This window comes from Rhinoraja longicauda, chromosome 32 (assembly GCF_053455715.1).
Source record: "Rhinoraja longicauda isolate Sanriku21f chromosome 32, sRhiLon1.1, whole genome shotgun sequence".
Lineage (NCBI taxonomy): Eukaryota > Metazoa > Chordata > Chondrichthyes > Rajiformes > Arhynchobatidae > Rhinoraja > Rhinoraja longicauda.
In genome coordinates, this window is record NC_135984.1 from 17302692 (window position 1) to 17322155 (window position 19464).

The 19464-nt window shown below is 38.7% G+C and overlaps 1 protein-coding gene across 7 annotated transcripts in view; it reads right to left on the reverse strand.

Moving 5' to 3' along the window:
- Positions 1-1628: 1628 nt before the first annotated feature.
- Positions 1629-19464, reverse strand: part of LOC144608834 (opioid-binding protein/cell adhesion molecule-like) — a 1854101-nt gene continuing 1836265 nt past the window's right edge. For 5 of the 7 annotated variants that reach the window (XM_078427009.1, XM_078427010.1, XM_078427011.1 and 2 more), the window contains 2 exons: positions 7192-7227; positions 1629-2735 (listed from right to left, as the gene is read on the reverse strand). In XM_078427009.1, coding sequence (XP_078283135.1) covers positions 2632-2735; positions 7192-7227 — 140 coding nt within the window. In that variant the 3' untranslated portion in view covers positions 1629-2631. The remainder of the gene's footprint in view (positions 2736-7191; positions 7228-19464) is intronic. The other 2 variants (XM_078427007.1, XM_078427008.1) reach the window with 1 other exon arrangement.

Below are 19464 nucleotides of genomic sequence, written 5' to 3' on the forward strand. Positions count from 1 at the left end.
GCCGCTCATTTTATTTATGACTTCCTTCGCTCCACTCTGCAGGCACAATTTTGCCACATGTGCTTTGATCCGATTGAAGTTCACAATGTTCAGCATTGTGCCCTGTTCCCTTGCTGCAAACAGCCACTTTTAATATGTGACAAAAACAGGACAGTGGTCATAAAGTCAAAGAAAATCTTTCATCTTCAGAACTGAAATGAATAATAACATAGAATAGGCCAACTCATATGATGGATTAGAGTTTCATTAATAACTACTTTATGATTCAAGGTTTTTACATGGGTCTGAAGTAAGTAAATTAGTCAAATCTACATCGTTGTTTTTAATTCTGTGGGATTCTGTGGGACCATACTTTCTATCTGTTCACCAATCAGCTCAAAAAAAGGTATGTAAGGGGTTAAAATATGGTTCAGAAAGTTTAAGCTAGTGTGTAGAATTTATTATTACTTTCAGAATTCGTTGATGCAATTTATAGCACATATTAGTATTTGACATTGAAAGCGAACTCTCGATTTTGCACCTAACATTTTAAAATTGGGATGATTTGCAGCGCAGTTCAAGACAGGGCCTGGTTCATAACGTGTCAGCAGTTCCAGGAATAAATTTCAGAGACACAGTCTGAACTTTGAGTGATTTTACTTGTTCTCAGCTATTGCATTACTTCCCGGAAGTCTGCAAGAGGTTACTGTGTTTTTCTCAAGTGTGTATTTGAATACTTGAATGTTTAAATCCTACACAATTGAACAGTTTTGATATCATTTAAAATGGAAAGGATGCTGCTGCACTAAGGCAGCTCCTGGATAATATTAACAGGACCCTGTTACCTACCTAATGCCACATCTCTTACCTCTGGAAACAAATTATTTCTCGCCAGGTCTGGAATTTGCTCAGACTAGCACTTCGAAGGAACAAACGTTTAATGTAACATACTCCACTTAGCTTGGATTTGTACAGGCATATTGTGGGGGGATATATACGGCCCAGAAAATCATCATCTCAGTAAGGTCATAAGGGATAGTAGAATTAGGCCATTGAATCATGGGTGATCTATCTCTCCCTCCTAACCCCATTCTCCTGCCTTCTCTCCATAATCTCTGACACCTCTACTAATCAAGAATCTATCTATCTCTGCCTTAAAAATATCTAATGACCTGGCCTCCACAGCCTTCTATGGCAAAGAATTCCACAGAATCACCACCCTCTGACTAAAGAAATTTCTCCTCATCTCCATCCCAAAATAAAAAGTAGCACTAACCGAGTGACACAGTAGAAGTTGTACATTGTACTCTGCTTTCAAAATTTGGCTTTGTTGATTGAAACAGAATTTCACATGAAAGTAGAACTGCTCTGTGACGTGTTTGGTGCTAGTGACAGGGTCAACATGTGTACCATGTGATACAAGCACACCATAATCTGCTGCCTGAGGCTACTGAGAACAGCAATTGATCATACTGTCTACCCCTCAAATTGAGATATCTCAACTTTAAATAAATGAAAAGTGAACAATAACAGCTCGATTAAAATAACTGCAAACATTTGAAGTGCAAGATGTCTAACATTACCTCCAAGATTATTCCAACCATCTTCTGCAACAAATAAATCAGAACAAAATCTCACGTAGCCAGAAGTAGTTTTTAAACGGGTACCATTGTTTACATTTAATTTTGCATTGAAATGCATCATGCCAACAAAATAAAAGGGATACTGCAGCTTTAAGCAATCACATGGCTTCCCTTTTTATAAACTAGTAACACAGAAACTTGGAGACACCAATAGTACAGGATGCTGAAAAGGCTTTGCCAGGATGCATTTTCAAATGGTCATTCGCATTACCTTGTGGTTGGTTATCAATTCTGGTCAAATTCCACTGCTGCACTGGAAAAGCCTTCAGCAAATGTTGTAAGTATATTGGATCCAGTGCAGAAATATGGTTATGTGCACACATAATACACAATCAAATGGAAACTGAGGAGTTATATATTTACTTTAACGTACATGACGGATACAATTGTATTAGTTTCCACAATTTATATATTATGGTGATAGTCGATATGGGCCTAAACGTTAGTGAGATATATTTCTGAAATAGAATTGCTCTAAGATAAAGATCCTTAAACTTTAATGTAAAACTGCCCCTTTTGTTATAAGTGTGCAGCTTATCTGCTAAACATTTGCTCAGCTTGCCAATGGGCTATAGTCCACCTGTTAATTAGCCAATGGTCTACAGGCATATTACATTATTTACTGGTAGTCTACAAATAGTATACAGGTAAATTATATTATCCACCCAGTAAAACCACAGACAGCTTTACGTACGTGAGGGAAAGGTACCTGCATAAATAAACATCATTAAAAGCATAAAATATGTAAACACTACATCAGCTAAAATGTGGAGGATTAAAAATTGGAAAATCAACAGTAACCGAACTAACAGTTCGACAGCAATTATGCACCAGCGCCCTGCAGCCAACAGAGGGGAAATATCAGTATGGACTCACAAAAAAAACAAATACTTGTCAGCACAGAACCTATATGCGATGTTTTGTAGCCTGTGCACAGTCTGTGATGGGCAAAGTTTATTTGTTCTGTTCGGGTTAGAGGCAGTGCGCTGTTCAGTGGGGGCACGTCACGTCAAAATTTGAAGAGGAAGTGGACGAAGAGTATCACCAGTAGCCATAGTGACGGAGTCATTCCTGCGGAAGCACGGTTATTCCCGTCAAGCACTGTGCCGGGACCTGTGGATTGACAAGCACATATTACCAGCTTAATGACATGCGCTATCGTTTGCAGCTCACTGTGATGCACATTGCAACTCAGCCTGACCCCCCGAATTGCTTCTGAGAGGTGCTTACAAGCTTTGAAATCATTGCATGTTGAGGAACATCGTGGGACAGAAATTCGTCATTAATCACTGAAGCTTGAAAACGTGCACTACCAGACTCAGGAACAGCTTCCTCCCCCTGTTATCAGGCTGCTGAACAGTCCTTCCATTAGCTGGGGTACTGTCCAATTCACCACTGCCCCATTGCGGACATTGGACTTTGTTTATGGGACTGGTGTACTACAATGCTGAGAACTATATTCTGCACTCTGTATCTTCCCCTTTGCTCTCTCTATTGAAGTTGAGTTTGATGTGATTGTATTTATGTATAGTATTATCTAATCTGATTGGACAGCATGCAAAACAAAACTCTTCACTGTTCCTCGGTACGTGTGACATTAATTAACCTAAACCAAAATGCATGATGAGGTGACACATGTTGAACTCTGCTTCAACAACACCAGTTCAACACACACGCAGCAAAAATAGCAGCTTAAAACATGTGTTTGGCAATGAAATTTGTATCTCAATACTGTCCAGAAAGTCAATCTATTGGATTCCCTTCACCTCTGGAATAATACTTGACGTTTTACATTTCACTGTGAAAATCCTAAATTAAATCAAATTGGGGTCATAAATTCAACTCTCAGCTGCATCAAACTTAGGTATTTAAAATGTTACTGCATTTTGTGTGTGGGCTTTTGTTAGCAAATTTTAGTTCCACTTCCTTAATATGTTAAGGTAGGAAGCAATAGTTTATTCTATGTTCGAAGTTTCAAACCATACAGATGAGTTGCAATCTGATCTAGTATGTCTTTCTCACTTTCTCCATCTATTCGAGTCTCATTCTGTGTTGCAATAAAATTAATCAACATGGTAAGAAATCACACAAAAAAGGCACCCGTTAAACTCCCCACCTCAATAATCCTGTCTGCTAAGTGTGGACAGCTAAGATTCTCATGGGACACACTTGAAATACATTAGGGGTAAAAGATAGCTCTAGATAGCTGACTAATGGATAAAATCACATGACAATTTCGGTTGGACTATTAAGATGCATGATAGAAGAGTTTGAAGACTTGAACAAAATGATGTGCGTGGTCAGATTTCCTTTGACTCTTGATGGATATTTCTTTACAGGAGTTCTTCTGAAAAATAACTGATGTGGTGGGCCAATTCGGCTGGATCCCATCCACACCCTTAAGCCAATACCACAGGTGCATGTAATTGGAAAGATGTTGTCAAGCTGGAAAGGGTGCATGTTGCCAGAACCCAAGGGCCTGAGTTATAGGGGGAGGTTGAGCAGGCTAGGACTCTATTCCTTGGAGTACAGGAGAATGAGGAGTGATCTTATGGAGGCGTACAAAATCATGAGAGGAATAGATCGGGTTGACACACAGAGCCTCTTGCCCAGAGCAGGGGAATCGAGAACCAGAGGACATAGGTTAAGGTGAGGGGAGAAAGATTCAACAGGAACCTGAGGGGTAATTTTTTTACACAAAGGGTGGTAGGTGTATGGAGCGAGCTGCCAGAGGACGTAGTTGAGGCAGGTACTATCGCAACATTTAAGGAACAGTTGGACAAGTACATGGATAGGACAGGTTTAGAGAGATATGGGACAAACGCAAGTAGGTTGGGCATGTTGACTGGTGTGGGCAAGTACGGTCGAAGGGCCTGTTTCCACACTGTAAGACTCTGTGACTCTTTGACACAGTACTACTCTGATGGTCTCTGACATCTTGCTGCTGTCAAAAGTTGTTTTCACTGATTCTATCACACTCCGGGACATTTCAAAATGAAATGTTAACAAATTCAGTTTGAAATATCTGTTAATTAAGTATAGGGCACTCACAGTTTTTTCAGAAACCTTACTTGAAGATCCCAGAAAGCCTCCTCTTACTTTTGCTTAGATGCTTACTATGTAATAGGTGGTAAATCATCTCCAATCCAATAACAGGCACAGGCAGCCAATGGCATTAAATACTAATCTTTAGCAGACATTGTTCAATGAATGGGACTTCCTCTTCGATACCAACTCAGAGTCCAAACAATTAGGTCATTTTTTTCAGGGACATTTGTGGAATTTTATCAGAGAAGATCTGAAAGGAAAAGTATGATTATTATATGTAGCGGCAGCTGGAATAATGAAGGGCACGGGGGAAATGTTGTGTGCACCAGTGGCCAATTTGGGCTTTTGATGACTGAGTGCATCCTGTCCCTCTGAAAATTTAAATGCACCCTCAGAAGCCTTTCAGTGACTACATTTTGATGTCAATATTGAAGGATTATGAGAATTCTTGGTAGAAACACAATTTACAATGTTACTATATAAAATCCATTCTTACCGTAGCATCAGAATGATAGCAATTTAACAAGGTGCTTTGCGGATTGACAGACTAAATGGCACTTTCAGCCTTATGTTTTACCTTCGTGTACTATCCTTAAAACGCAGAATGAAAGAAGTCTCTCTGTTTTAGTGATAGGCAATGAAGGGAAAAAGTAACATGAGTTACCTCATGCCACAAAATAGAGGCATGTCTGACAATGTCAAGATAATTTAACAGTAAGTGATAATCGTAAGGACACAAATTACGCTGTGGCAACAATGGGTACAAATGCATATGGGGTTGATCTAAAATTCCCTGTTCTGCTGTTGCAGCAGAGATATCAAAGTGTTTAAATGAAACAAGTAATTTAACTTTCAATATTTGTTTTAGCTTTGATTGTCAAAGGAGAATCAATTAAGCATTTGGGCCTATTACCCCACTGTTCAATTTCAAAGCTAGCGACTCTTCTTCCACAATGGTTCAGCTATTGCTGGAGCAGTTTGACTTGGCCAGGCACAGTGAATTGGAAAATGCTTATCTCGGCCTTAGAGTCACTGCACATTTGCACTGCAAGCTGCTGGGAAATGCAACTCGACAACATTACAGCAAGGTCAAAGGCACATCTGGGACCTCTTGAACATTGGATCCAGCGGCCTGTAACCTTGTTCAATGCAATGTGACAGTGGGGGACAGGTGGCATGACCCAGAAAATGAAGGAAATAGAGCTAAACAGAGTGCGGAGAGAAATTAAATCGAAGGCAATGAAAGGGAAGCTGTTGAGACGGAGGGAAAAAAAGACACAAAAAAGAAATAAGAGATTAAAAAATACTCCCAAAGCACCTATTTCTGCACACTCTATTGAGATAGACATTAAGGATCTGTATTGCAAGTGATGGAGCAGCAAAAATTAACCAGCAGCTTGTGGTGGTTTGCAATTCAGGACACATTCCTTCATGTACACAACTAGGAGTGGGAGATGACTGGGAGATATGTCGGTGGCGCGGTGGCGCAGCGGCAGAGTTGCTGGCTTACAGGGAATGCAGCACTGGTGACCCGCGTGCTGACTACGAGTGCTGTCTGTATGGAGTTTGTATGTTCTCCTCGTGACCTGCGTGGGTTTTCTCCATGATCTTTGGTTTCCTCCCACACTCCAAAGACGTACAGGTTTTTAGGTTAATTGGCTTGGTAAATGTAAAAAAAAATTGTCCCTAGTGGGTATAGGATAGTGTTAATGTGCGGGGATCGTTGGTCGGCGCGGACCCAGTAGGCCAATTGAGCCTGTTTCCGCGCTGTGTCTCTAAACTCTAAAACAATATTGGGGGGGGGGATATCTTAAACAAGCCATTGTTTCTCCAGCAATTTCTCAACCATAAACCCTATTACATGTTGTTATATATCTAATATATTTTAAATTAACCTACGAAAACCGGCAACCGAGTAACATTAAAGATATGCTATAATACAACATTGGTAAAAATAAATTATCAATAACCAAACCATGCCCAGCAAGATCAATCCTCTCCTAAATCATTAAAAATTCTTGGTTGATCTTACCAGGGGATTTGGCTGTAAATACTTTCCATGAAAAATGTTTTAAAACACAATTTAAAAAAAAAGCAATATGTCAAAATGATAATTTCGAATAATTTCATTCACAATCCGAAATGATCCATTGCTACTGATGAAAACTTTAAACACATACATGCACATGTTTACAATGCATTCAGCACATCAAACTAAATGACTAAACCAGGTCACTACAACTGTGCTAATTGGACTAGATGATTGAAACACTACAAAGCAACAGACATTTTAAAGGGATTTGAATATTGGGAATTAATTAATGGAGCAAATTTACTTAGAAGCTTTAAAGAGGCAACAACAGTATAGGTACTGAAGACCAATTTATTTTGTTAATATGTTAATTTATTTGCTTGATCACCAGCATCTAGTTTAGCATTCTTAGAACTCACAGAGACTGTTAAGTTGTAGTGCAGTTATAATTTGTTTCATGCATTTTTTAACTTCTTTCATTTTACAAACCTTTCCAATTTGCAAGAATTGCAGAAGTTTTCTCTTCTAAAAAAAAAATTGAAGAAAGCAAAAAGCTTATGATAAACAATTTAAATGTAAACTAAGTTGCAACAAGAGTGTGGAGGAAACTTCAATACAGGATTTCAGTATTAGTCATATGATGCATCGGATGATAAAATCCAGAACTAAATACATGCATTCAAAAATCGAAAGTCCAGTGCTTGGAAAGGCACTTTTGAGAAACCCAAATTAATTATTTTATGTGTTGTAGACAAAACAAGAGCAATCAATCCCATTCTTCCTTACCAATAATGGCAACCCAAAATGAAACAACAGCTAATATCTGGGCATTAACCCACCTAGATGTTAAACCTATTTCTGGGTGAAGATTCCAACAATTGGAGGCATCCTGATTTTCTGCTTATCTTAAGTGAGAGAACAGCCTAGCTATAAGTCTGACATATTAGAATGTATCTCAGAATATGCCTTGGTATTGTATACCCCAGCAACATTTACCTTTTACCATACCGCAGAAAATGATAGGATTCGGTTTAGCACAAAGTTAGCGAAGTAATTAATTGAGGGCTAACTGAACACCAGAGAAGGATCTCTTCTCCCTTTTTGAAGTGTCTGGTTAAGACTGCTTCCCATGTCTTTAGCAGAAGGAGTGGTGCCAACATCCTGATTACGTCACTCACTCAATAATAGATGGGCATTTTAAGGGGTAATGCTTAAAAAACGTCTCTGTTAATTATTCAACCTGTGGGCTCTCGAGGGTTCCCTTTCTTGTGGAGGGGCTGTTCTATCAAACTGTTATCAGGAACAAATAGCTGTTTGCTATTGCTTGAAAAAAACATGTAGGCTGTGGAAAGCTCAGTGAGGTCTTCTGTTACATAGTGATTCCGGACTCTTACAATGACATTTAAAGAACTGGATATTCAATTCAAGAAGCATGTATTACTTCAGGTTGCAGGCAGAATGGAGATTTGTCAATAGAAAAAGTTGATTGCAAATTTATTCAAAATTGTTATAAAACGTTCATTGAAAGATTGATTGTAATGAAGTATCTATATTCTTTTAACTATGACAAATCATTTTTTTTAAATGGATGTTCGCAACAATATCAATGCAAATTATGCAAATATAAGCAAAGTTTGAATTAATAGATGTGTTGGCAAAAATTGTTACTTAAAATGTCTGATTCTTTATTCGTATTAACTTCCCCACTCCAAACAGCATGTAGTTAGCTTCCAAATGTCACCATTGACAGCTTCAACCTTTCGTCACCAAAATTGTTGATTTAACTCTGAGCAAACTGCTCTGCAGGTGCTATTAATCTCAGTTTGCACCAACTTTCATTTTCTTTAATGGAAAAACACAGATGAATGGTTAAATGAAACACTTACCTAAACAACAGGAATTTCTCTCTACATAAAATTGAATTGGATCCTTGCCATAGATATAAAACACATCTTTTTTTTCCCTGCATCCTGCACCCATTCCATCCTAAATCAATGCAACCTCTATTCTTCCATGGGCTCCTGTAGCGTGAACCACTATTATGGTTAAAATATGGGACAGGTTATGTAGGATACCTGCTGCTCTCTAGATGTAATGATGCTACACTCCTGGACTTGCAATACAAATCTTTACCAAGGCCAGAATTTGATTGATATCTGTTAGATTTTACAGGTTCCTTTTCTCAACATGTTAGATATTTTTAAAGTGAATAGCTGTTAAGAAATAGTGTCCAGTACACCATAAGAACAATGTGCTATTAAAGGATGGCATGTTTGCTTTCACCATTGGAAACTGCAGACTAAACTAAATGAGATGCGTTTCGTTTTAGACACAGGCTGCTATAAATTGCATTATTTTGGGCAAGTTTCAGCTAAGTTCGTGGTAACTCAAGAACACAAAACAAAATTCCACCTCATCAAGGATACCGAAGTGTTATCTGCATTAAATAATTTATAAGAATCATTTCCATGCTGCTGTGCACACTAAGAGAATAATATCAGAAATGGCACAAATCAATGTCCATGCTAGGACGCGTTTTTAAAAAACTGTATTGAAAGATATAAGGTAGACACAAAATACTGGAGTAACTCAGCGGGACAGGCAGCATCTTTGGAGAGAAGAAATGGGTGACGTTTTGGGTCGAGACTCTTCTTATCTTCTCGGGGACAAACATACAGAATCGTAACCTACTGGAGGTGGTGCAGAGATTTTAATCAGATTTTAAGAACTGGGTCCCTCCAACAAAGTGGACAAACTAAAGATCGGCACTGTCATTGCATCCCAAACAATTTTTCAGACAACATGAATCATCAGTAAAAGGTAAATTTGCTTTTCATTTAAAATTTAGCTTTGAAATATTTTTAAAATTCAAATATTACGTTTACTGTTGAGTTAGTGAAAATACTAAAGGAAATTATGTTGTTCCTGACTAGCTCAGATCCAATAAACGTGGCCATTTATTTAAATATCCTTCAGCTGTCCAAGCACAGTTATGAATGAAATGGATGCAATTCAATAAGATTTTTTGTAAATTAAATCAATATACATAGTAATTAAGTGGCAGAAGTGGACCTTCAAAGATTACATCATGTACCAAAATGTAAGATGCTTTCTGATAGCTTTAAGACAATCTTGCTAATAAAAACTTAAACACAAACTGTCAAATTTAGAATCTTTTGCAACACATAGTTTTAAATTGTGATAAGTATATTTAATAAAACCACATTAACATTAGAATGTGATTAAAGAGTTGTCTATTACTTTAAACCGCTGACTTTAATTCAGAAGGCTGAGAATTCACATCATCAATTAATCGTGTGATATTTTCGACATGTTCGTTTTTGACCAAGTTGCTAATCGGAAGCTGTTCTATGTATCGCTCTGATGTTCCTGGTCACAGGGGTGCAGAGGGAGTGGGGGAGAATGCTTAGCTGTCTTCAAAGAATGAAGAAACTAAACCACTAATGAAAGGGACATAGAGATAAAGCTCAGAAACAGAACCTTTGGCCCACCATGTCCATGAAGACCAATGGTATTTGTAGTCATTTTTGCACTATTTTTAGTTTTTGCAGTCTTTTACTTTTCACCATTTTGCAGAATTTATGTGTAATTTATATATAATTTGTGTTTTTTTAAATGTTTTTCTATGTGCCTGTGATGCGGCATCAAGCAAGATTTTCCTTGTTACTGTACCTCATCATACGTGCATGTGACCTGACTTTCTGTCCTTTTCACAGATTTATGGACTTGTTACTCTTTATTCTCCTTTGTCCCACATTTGTGGGATATATTAGACCTGTCAAAATGCAAAAAGCAAAATGCGCATCTTGCACTTATCAGGAGTGGCAATAATGTACCATTGAACAATTGAATTGTCACTGCTCTCAGCTGGTCAACATATTTCCGTAACTCAAGACTTTCCTCCTCACTATCAACAATACCACCAGTTTTTGTGACATCTGCAAATATACCAATAATTTCTCCTACATTCATATTCAATGTGTTAATGTATATGACAAACAGTAAGGATCTGATGCTGACTGATGCTAGAAATGTATCCAATGTTTTATGTTTTGATTGTTATGATTTAATCATGTTATGATTTATGTAGGCAAGTGAACTTACCCTTTAAGTTCACTGACTTTAAACTCAAGACAGCTGAATGTCACAGGTGGAGTTGAACCTCCATATGTTGCTACATCACAAGTTTTACAGGAACAGAACAATGAGTTGGTTCATTCAGTTGAATTTATACTGGGCATATGGAGTTATTGAAGTGATTTATTGGACATTTATTGATGCTAAATTAAGCGAATGATGTGGAATTTAAGACATATCGTGTGGTCAGGCCAAGGTCAGGTTGATCCCAAGTGATGCTATTTCAGTAGATATTCTGTTGACTACTTTTCCATTGAAATTCTGAGGTGAAAACATAGGTTAAAAAAAGGAGAAAAATGCATTATTGTGAACATTTTACTAATATTTGCAGGATCCCAGTGGAATTTCCAGATATTCCCTGGGAACAATGGGGATTTTGTTTGGGTAGTGTGTTGCGATCTTTGATTGTGAATGAAAACGTAATAGACAACTTTGGAATCAGGGGGGAAAAAAACACACACAAGCACAATACATGTGTGATCCCCTGATAATCCTTTTTTCAATTTACCAACAAAATTGACTGTTCTTCCTATGCTAAAACTTATTTTTATGCATGATGTAGGCTGATATGGGAGCATGGCACATTCAGGTGCTGAAAATGATGCATCATTATGAAATATAGCTTACTTGATTTTAGCTCAGGGACAGGAAATAAGAAACAATCTTTTCAATGATGACAACGAACAGGAATATTGATGGGAGATGTTTATAGAACTAAGATGGCTAACAGAGGGCAGCATAAACATTAGGTCACTGTCTTTGGAATGTCAAATCAAATGATTTGAGACCAGAATGATGATTTCAACAATTGGTAATGTGTTAGTACAGAATATATATCAAGGGTTGCAAATAAAGTGCAACGATGAAAGGAAATGGGCTAAAACAGCTTCAAAATGTGTGATACACATGGCCTGTATATCATTATTGCATTTTCTGAAATTATGGTTGCAAGTCTATGAATTTAGATTGAAAGAGCAAGCATGATATTAAAAAATTGAACATAAGATGACTAAAGAATACATCGGGAAATGCTGTGGGTTTTTTTTCTCGCTGCCATGAAATCCATAGATTATTCTTATTATACATCTCCAATAGAGCAATCAAACATAGGCAAACATAAAATATTTGAATATTTAACCAGAGCCATATTTTTCACCATGTGCAGGTTCTTACTTGCTTCTTTATGAAATTAGTAATGTTATGTTTCCACAAATGGGTTCATCCACATTGTTTAAACATCTGAGCTATACACACACAAATGTGACCTTTGCAACAGAGACTGTCACTCCTGCATTGTTCTCTTCAGCCACACTGCTCTAGCCGAGGTGTGGAGCAAGCAGCCAATTAGGATGCATCACCCATGGTCAGCCATGACCGAGGGGGGCCTAAGAAGAGTTATGAACCGTTTGATTTTGTTTGGCTTTCTTTGATCTATGTTTTTCTCTACACCTGATGTATCAGAGTAGCTCACTGAATGGGCATTGAATTTTGGTGTGTCAATGGTTGTGTCAATGAACTACAATTCTGCATTTGTAATGTGCAGCCCCCACCTAACAATTATTCAGCCATGTTAGATCTAAATGGAACTTGAGGTCTCAGTCTGATTACAGGTTGTTAGCCATTTCACTTGAAGTGTCAGCCATTTCCTTCCATCTCTCAGCAGTACACAATGTGTTACTTTTAAGAGGAGTGGGAAGAAAAGCAGGTTAACAACATGACATTATATTCACTAGCTAGAACATTTAGGAGCCAATTCATGTCAGCAAACTGCCATAGAAACCAATCTTAAAGAGACAGCCCTCCTTTCATTACTATTCTTTCCACATGTCCGAAGGGGAAAAAAAGTACACTTTTAGTTTACTTAAAATGCAGTTATTTATATTTTTAGCTGAACAATCCCAACCTGAATAATATAATTCTAAGATAATTGACAAGTTAATGATAATTAGAATGCATTTTCTTATTGTTAGAAATACCACATCTGAAAAATTGAATTTATTTATTAAATAGAGAATTTGATATCCCAGGGATCAATGAATAGGCAGTACTGTCTCTTTTTAGTGAACAAAATAAAAGCAGAAGTCCAATAGTTTTCATCAAAGAAAGTAATCCTAAAAACAAAAAATTATCAGGTAAAGAAGCCTGGGTTCATAAGTCCGGAGGTAAATATGTTATTATTTTATTCGCCGAATTAGCCATTAATGTAAGCTAAAGGTATACTCCAACTAGGAGAAAAATTGAATACAATTATTCTTTAACAAGTCAAAGGTTGCGTGCCTGCAAGTTATCCGTTTTCGGGTCTAGGGAATGGAATGGAATTACAAAGGGACAAAATGGTTATATGATTACTCACATGATGAAAATGAAAGATTAAAAAGCAGAATGCTCCCAGGCCCCATGAGATTGAGTGGACAGACAGAAATGGAACAAAATAACAGGTTAGTTGAATAGCAAAAACGACACCACCTAAGGTACCACTTTCTTCACTGACAGGGTATCATTACTGCAAATGCTAAGCAAATATTTCTGCCGCAATAAATAGCCGTAATATAGCTGAGTGAACTGAAATAGCTTGATATTTTTTTGTTCAGAAGCAAATTGTTTCTTTATAGAGCAAAGTTTCCCTATGCAATGGGGTGAAATGACATAACACTGGACCCATGTACAATGTTGTGCAACTAGATTAGGTTTTATACATAAACTGATGGTAAAATTGTCTCCCAGTGAAGAAAGATGATAAATGTAAGTTAAATCATGTCATGGCAACCTATTTCCCAGCAACTAGTTCAATATTGAACTTAACATCGCCGGCGCGGCTCGGCCGCGGGACCTAACAGTGCCCGGCTCGGCCGCGGGGCCTTCCATCGCCCGGTACGGCTGTGGGACGTTTCAGTGCTCGGTGCGGCTCGGCCGCGGGGCCTTCCATCGCCCGGCGCGGCTCGGCCGCTGGACTTAACATCACCGGCACGGCTCGGCCACGGGACTTAACAGCACCCGGTGCGGCTCGGCCGCGGGGCCTTCCATCGCCCGACGCGGCTCGGCCGCTGGACTTAACATCGCCGGCGCGGCTCGGCCGCGGGACGTTTCAGTGCCCGGTGCGACTCGGCCGCGGGGCCTTCCATCCCCTTGCGGGGGCTGTGCGTGTCGGTCGCCTCGGTAGGGGTCGAGCTGCCTGTCCGTGGGCGTGGGGGGAAGAGAGTGGAAGTTTTGTTGCCTTCCATCACAGTGAGGGGGTGTTTGGAGTCACTGTGATGGATGTTTGTGTTGGGGTCGTGTGTCCTGTGTTCTTTTCTTTTTTGTTGTGTTCTGTGACTGCTGTAATTTCGTTCGGTATCTGTACCGAATGACAATAAAGTTCTGTATACTATTGGCCTTATCAGAGTCTTAAAAATACTTCAGAGTATGCTATATCACGAAAGTTCAGCAAAACATGAGGTGAAATAATGGAATTGTGTGTAACATATTAAGGTATGAAGACTTGATACACCCATATGAATTATTTTGTCTGTTACATATAATGGACTCTGCTAAAATAGCAAGGAAGGGAATTTGATATGAATGGTATTTTTTCTCATTTGATTTCTGTGTTCTTAAATATTACTACTTTGAAATCCATATTTTGTTGGTAGTGTTAATTACACAATATAGTCAGGTCACTGTATTACACTCTGCCTTTGAGTTTTATCCTATTGACTTCAATAGAATGAACTTGGAAATGAAATGCAGTACACTGTGCTGATGAGACTATATAATGCACCGAATGGACATTAAGTTTTAGCTCACATAAGTCCAAACATCTGCTTCCATTTCCACAAAAGAAAACTGGTGAATTGGATGCATTTCTCATAACTAAGATTCACTGAGGAAACATTGTGGAAACAGGCCCTCTGGCCCAACATGCCCACACCGGCCAACATGTCCCAGCTACACTAGTTCCATCTGCCCACGTTTGGTCCATATCCCTCCAAACCTGTCCTACCCATGTATCTGTCTAACTGTTTCTTAAATGTTAAGACATTTCTCAACTACCTCCTCTGGCAGCTTGTTCCATACACCCACCACCCTTTGTGTGAAAAAGATTCGTATTAAATCTTTTCCATTCAACTTAAACCTATGACCTCTAGTCCTCGAATCACCTACTCTGGGCAAGAAACTCTGTGCATCTACCCAATCTATTCCTCTCATAATTTTATACACCTCAATAAGGTCACCCCTCCTCCTCCTGAGCTCCAAGGAATAGAGTCGCAGCCTACTCAACCTCTGCCTATAGCTCAGACCCTCTAGTCCTGGCAACATCCTCATAAATCTTAACTGTACCCATTCCAGCTTGACAACATCTTTCCTATAATATGGTGCTCGGAACTGAACACAATACTTTAAATGTGGCCTCATCAATGTCTTATACAACTGCCACGTGAATTCCCAACTTCTGTACTCAATACTCTGGCTGATGACGGCCAACGTGCCAAAAGCCTTTTTGACCACCCGATCTACCTACGATTCTACCTTCAGGGAACAATGCACCTGCACTCCTAGATCCCTCTGCTCTCCAACACTACCCAGAGCCCTATCATTCACTGTGTACCCACGTTAGACCTCCCAAAATGTAAACCTCACATTTTTCTTAACTTAACTGCATGGTAAATTCAAACCTGAATCAAAGACAGATAACTTTTTTGCTTTTCACTTTAATTGACCAAATATATGCAGGTGAAACTTAAACTGACATTAACACCAATGAGTGTGCAAAAAGGAATGACAGATGCTGGTTTAAACTGAAGATAGATACAAAAAGCTGGAGTAACTCAGCAGGACAGGCAGCTTCTCTGGAGAGAAGGAATGGGTGACGTTTCGGGTCAAGACCCTTCTTCAGATTTACACCAATGAACTATGATGAATTACTCTCCTTTCAACTTTCTTTAACAAAGGCTTTAATTGAGAGATTGAATTAAACAGGTCTTTATTGGACCATTTTAAATGGTCTTCCTGCCAAATTTAGTAATTGCCAAAGGCATATTATTTCAAACAAGCAAGATGTTTGTGTATAAACTGGAATTTTGAGTAAAATGGGGGAAAATAACGACCGCCATCACATCAGACAACAATTTTTCTGATGGTAAAGATGATGAAAATGTTAAGATATATTAATTTAGTGTCATGTGCCATCCCTGATGTTAGTTCTGAAAAACTTGTTATATTATTCTAAATGATAAGTTTGGTTTAGTTTAAAGATATAGCATGGAAATACGGGCTTCTGTTCACTGAGTCCAAACCAACCATTGATCACTCGATCGCACTAGTTCTATGTTACACCACTTTTGCATCCACTCCCTGCAGATTAGGGACAATTTACGGAGGCCAATTAACCTACATGTCTGCACGTCGTTGGGATGTGAGAGGAAGCCAGAGCACCCGGAGGACATGCAAACTCCTAATTTTCTGATTTCCAAGCCTTCTAGTCAAATACACACATGGTTTAGAAGATAATGCATATTTTTAGGTCAGACCGTGTGGAAACAGGCCCTTTGGCCCAATTTGCCCATTTCGAACAACATGCCATCCACACCAGTCCCACTTGCCTGTGTTTGACCCATATCCTTCTAAAGCTATCCTATCCATGAACCTGTCCAAATGTCCAAACTAAGTTTGATGCTTTTTCTTTAATACTGGATTATTTTAAAAGATGCTTCTCTGTATTTTTGATTAAAATTATTTTCTTAAAGCTGTAAATATGAATTTCAAATGATAAATGTTTGGTCAGGAGTTGTAACATGATTAAATCTAATAAGCAAGGATCAATCAGCGGTGTTGCATTCACAGGTGATCTCAGTCCTTGAGATTATTGATTTAGCTAATTATTCACCTATTCAAATGATTTGAAAAATTATTTATTTCACGTTATTCCAAAATAACTTTATATCTTGTGTTTAAATCTTGGGACAATATGTCTTTGAAAAATATGACATGCTAGAATGTAGTTGACATAATAAATGAAGCTTTAGGGATTAATTTTCAACTAGAAATTACAATTAAAACATAATTTCTGCTTTTCTTCACAGAGCCCAATGCACAAGGTAAATGAAGCATTAAATAGATTGAAAGTTACTCTGATATTGGAGCGCAGTTCCAACAGAATGAACTTGCAGTGGAATGGTTTATCCAAAATATTATCCAAAATAGTATGTTGAATTCATAATCCCGATTAAATTAATCAAGTTTAAATATTGTGAATAACGTTGATAGGATTTATTTTAACTCGCACGCTTCAGTTCCTGTTATGCATTTCTGCATATTTGGAAAATAATATGTTTGGTACTTATGAAGTAGGCAGAAATGGAGGAGGAGTTGATAAAAGGACATTTTAATCAATACTGTGTGAAGTGCAAAGTCAATGCAGTGTCAAGGTTGGTAAAACCTCCAGGTATCTTCTGAACATGTTGGTGATCAAAGATTCCGTTATCACTTTTTTTGTGTAAAGATTTAAATTCTTAGCATTTGGAAGACATGCCTTCACTTCTCAAGAGGTACAGAACACTATTCTGCACTGAACAGTTACATCTACTAGCATCTGCTGGCAGTATAAATGTCATTTTGGTTAGTTATGACCTGGAATGCTCCTGCCCATTCCAATTTGGAAGTAGTGAATGAGAAGACAAGAATATCAACACAAAAATAGGAATCGGAGAAAGCCACGAGTCAGTCTGATGACCTGATCTTCAAGTCCTTCTATTCCCTAAGTGAATAAATGTATTCCAGTCTCAGCCTAAAGCACACACAGCCCTCAGGGATGGTGAAGTCCAAAGATTCACAAACAGGGCAAATATATTTCTCTCCAAAATGACCAACTCCTTAGGCTGGCTAAGAGAATCATCCAGGTACAATCATGGCTCTGAACACAACAGGCTCATCTTGCTCGATCTCCCCTCGTAGGACAACCTTTATGGGATTACCATCGGATTGGAACATCCAGTAGCCTGAAGTTCTAAACCGCCATGTTCAAGAACGGTTACATTCCTACAACCTGCTGGAGTAACTCAGCAGGTCAGGCAGCATCTCAGGAGAGAAGGAATCCATGATGTTTCGGGTCGAGACCCTTCTTCAGTCTGAAGAAGGGTCTCGACCCAAAACGTCACCCATTCCTTCTCTCCCGAGATGCTGCCTGACCCGCTGAGTTGCTCCAGCATTTTGTGTCTACCTTCGATTTAAACCAGCATCTGCAGTTCTTTCCAATACATTCCTACAACCAACAGGTCTTGAACCAATCTGCACAACTCTCATCCAATCTTGACAATGGAATGCTATGGACCTCCTCTTGCACTATCATGGACTTGTCTTCTAACAGTGTTTTTGCACTAAAGTCTTTTGCAGTCTTTGGCTTTTCACTGTCCTTGAAAAATTCATGTATTAATTATGTTTTTGTGTGTTGAGTTTATATACCTGTGATGCTGCTGTAAACAATATTTCCATTGTGCCTGCATCTCACCATCCTTGTGCCTATGATAATAAATTCAACTTGACTTTTGCTGGGAACCAATTTAGTGGCTTCTTATTGCACTATGTTGAAGGCCAAATTTATTTACTCTTTGTTATCTATTCCCTTCAAACACACCTTCCTGATTATTTTCTCCACTTGCAAGTTTGCTTTCCTGCACAAAATCACGTAGACCTGCTTGAGTAACAAAATTCAACAGTTTTTTGCCATTTAAAACATATTCTCTTTTGAATTCTTCAGACTAAAATTCAATATGGGCTAGGTCATGTTTGTGTTAATCTTTTTACACAAAGGGTGGTGGGTGTATGGAACGAGCTGCCGGAGGAGGTAGTTGAGGCAGGTACTATCATGATATTTAAGAGTCATTTGGACAGGCACAATGACAAGGCAGGTTTAGAGGGTTATAGGCCAGGTGGGACCAGTGAACATGGGGCATGTTGGTCGGCGTGTGTAAGTTGGGCCAAAGGGCCTGTTTCCACCCTGTATGACTCTATGACCCTACGACTACACTTGGCTCCTGTAAAATATGATACGCTGATGACTTCACTCCTCCAAAGATGAAGAGGACCACAGGTGGAGATCTGGCAGAACCTAAGACCCCACTCCGACATAATTTACACCGAGTGCCCTTGTGAGCAGGTTGCTATCAAAGGCACGTTGACTATTTATAAATGTCTGATGTCCAGAGGCATTTAAACTGACTAAGATAATTAAAGAATAGAAAAAATACTTTCATTTAAAACAAAAATATGAAGTGAAATTAAAAACATAAAAGTAAAGAATTAACCCGAGAGTACTTTTTTAAAGGTGATTTCTGACTCAATCCAAATGGGAACCTGACATAAACTGAGGGGGCAGGTGTGAAGTGCATCCAGCCCCCAGGCGTGAGAAATTCAGGTACCATTACTGGGTGCCATTGAGCGCCAAGTGATGCATTGAGAGGTCCGAGCCACTAGCCTACATTTTCCAACATGTCTCCAACTTGTGTCATACAATGTATGGACCCATTAGGCAAAGGTGCGCTGAATATCAAAATGCAGATGCATAGCCATTCCCTACAGAAGCACTTCTCTCATTGGAGTTATTACCAGCCCAGCATTTCATCTGCCAAC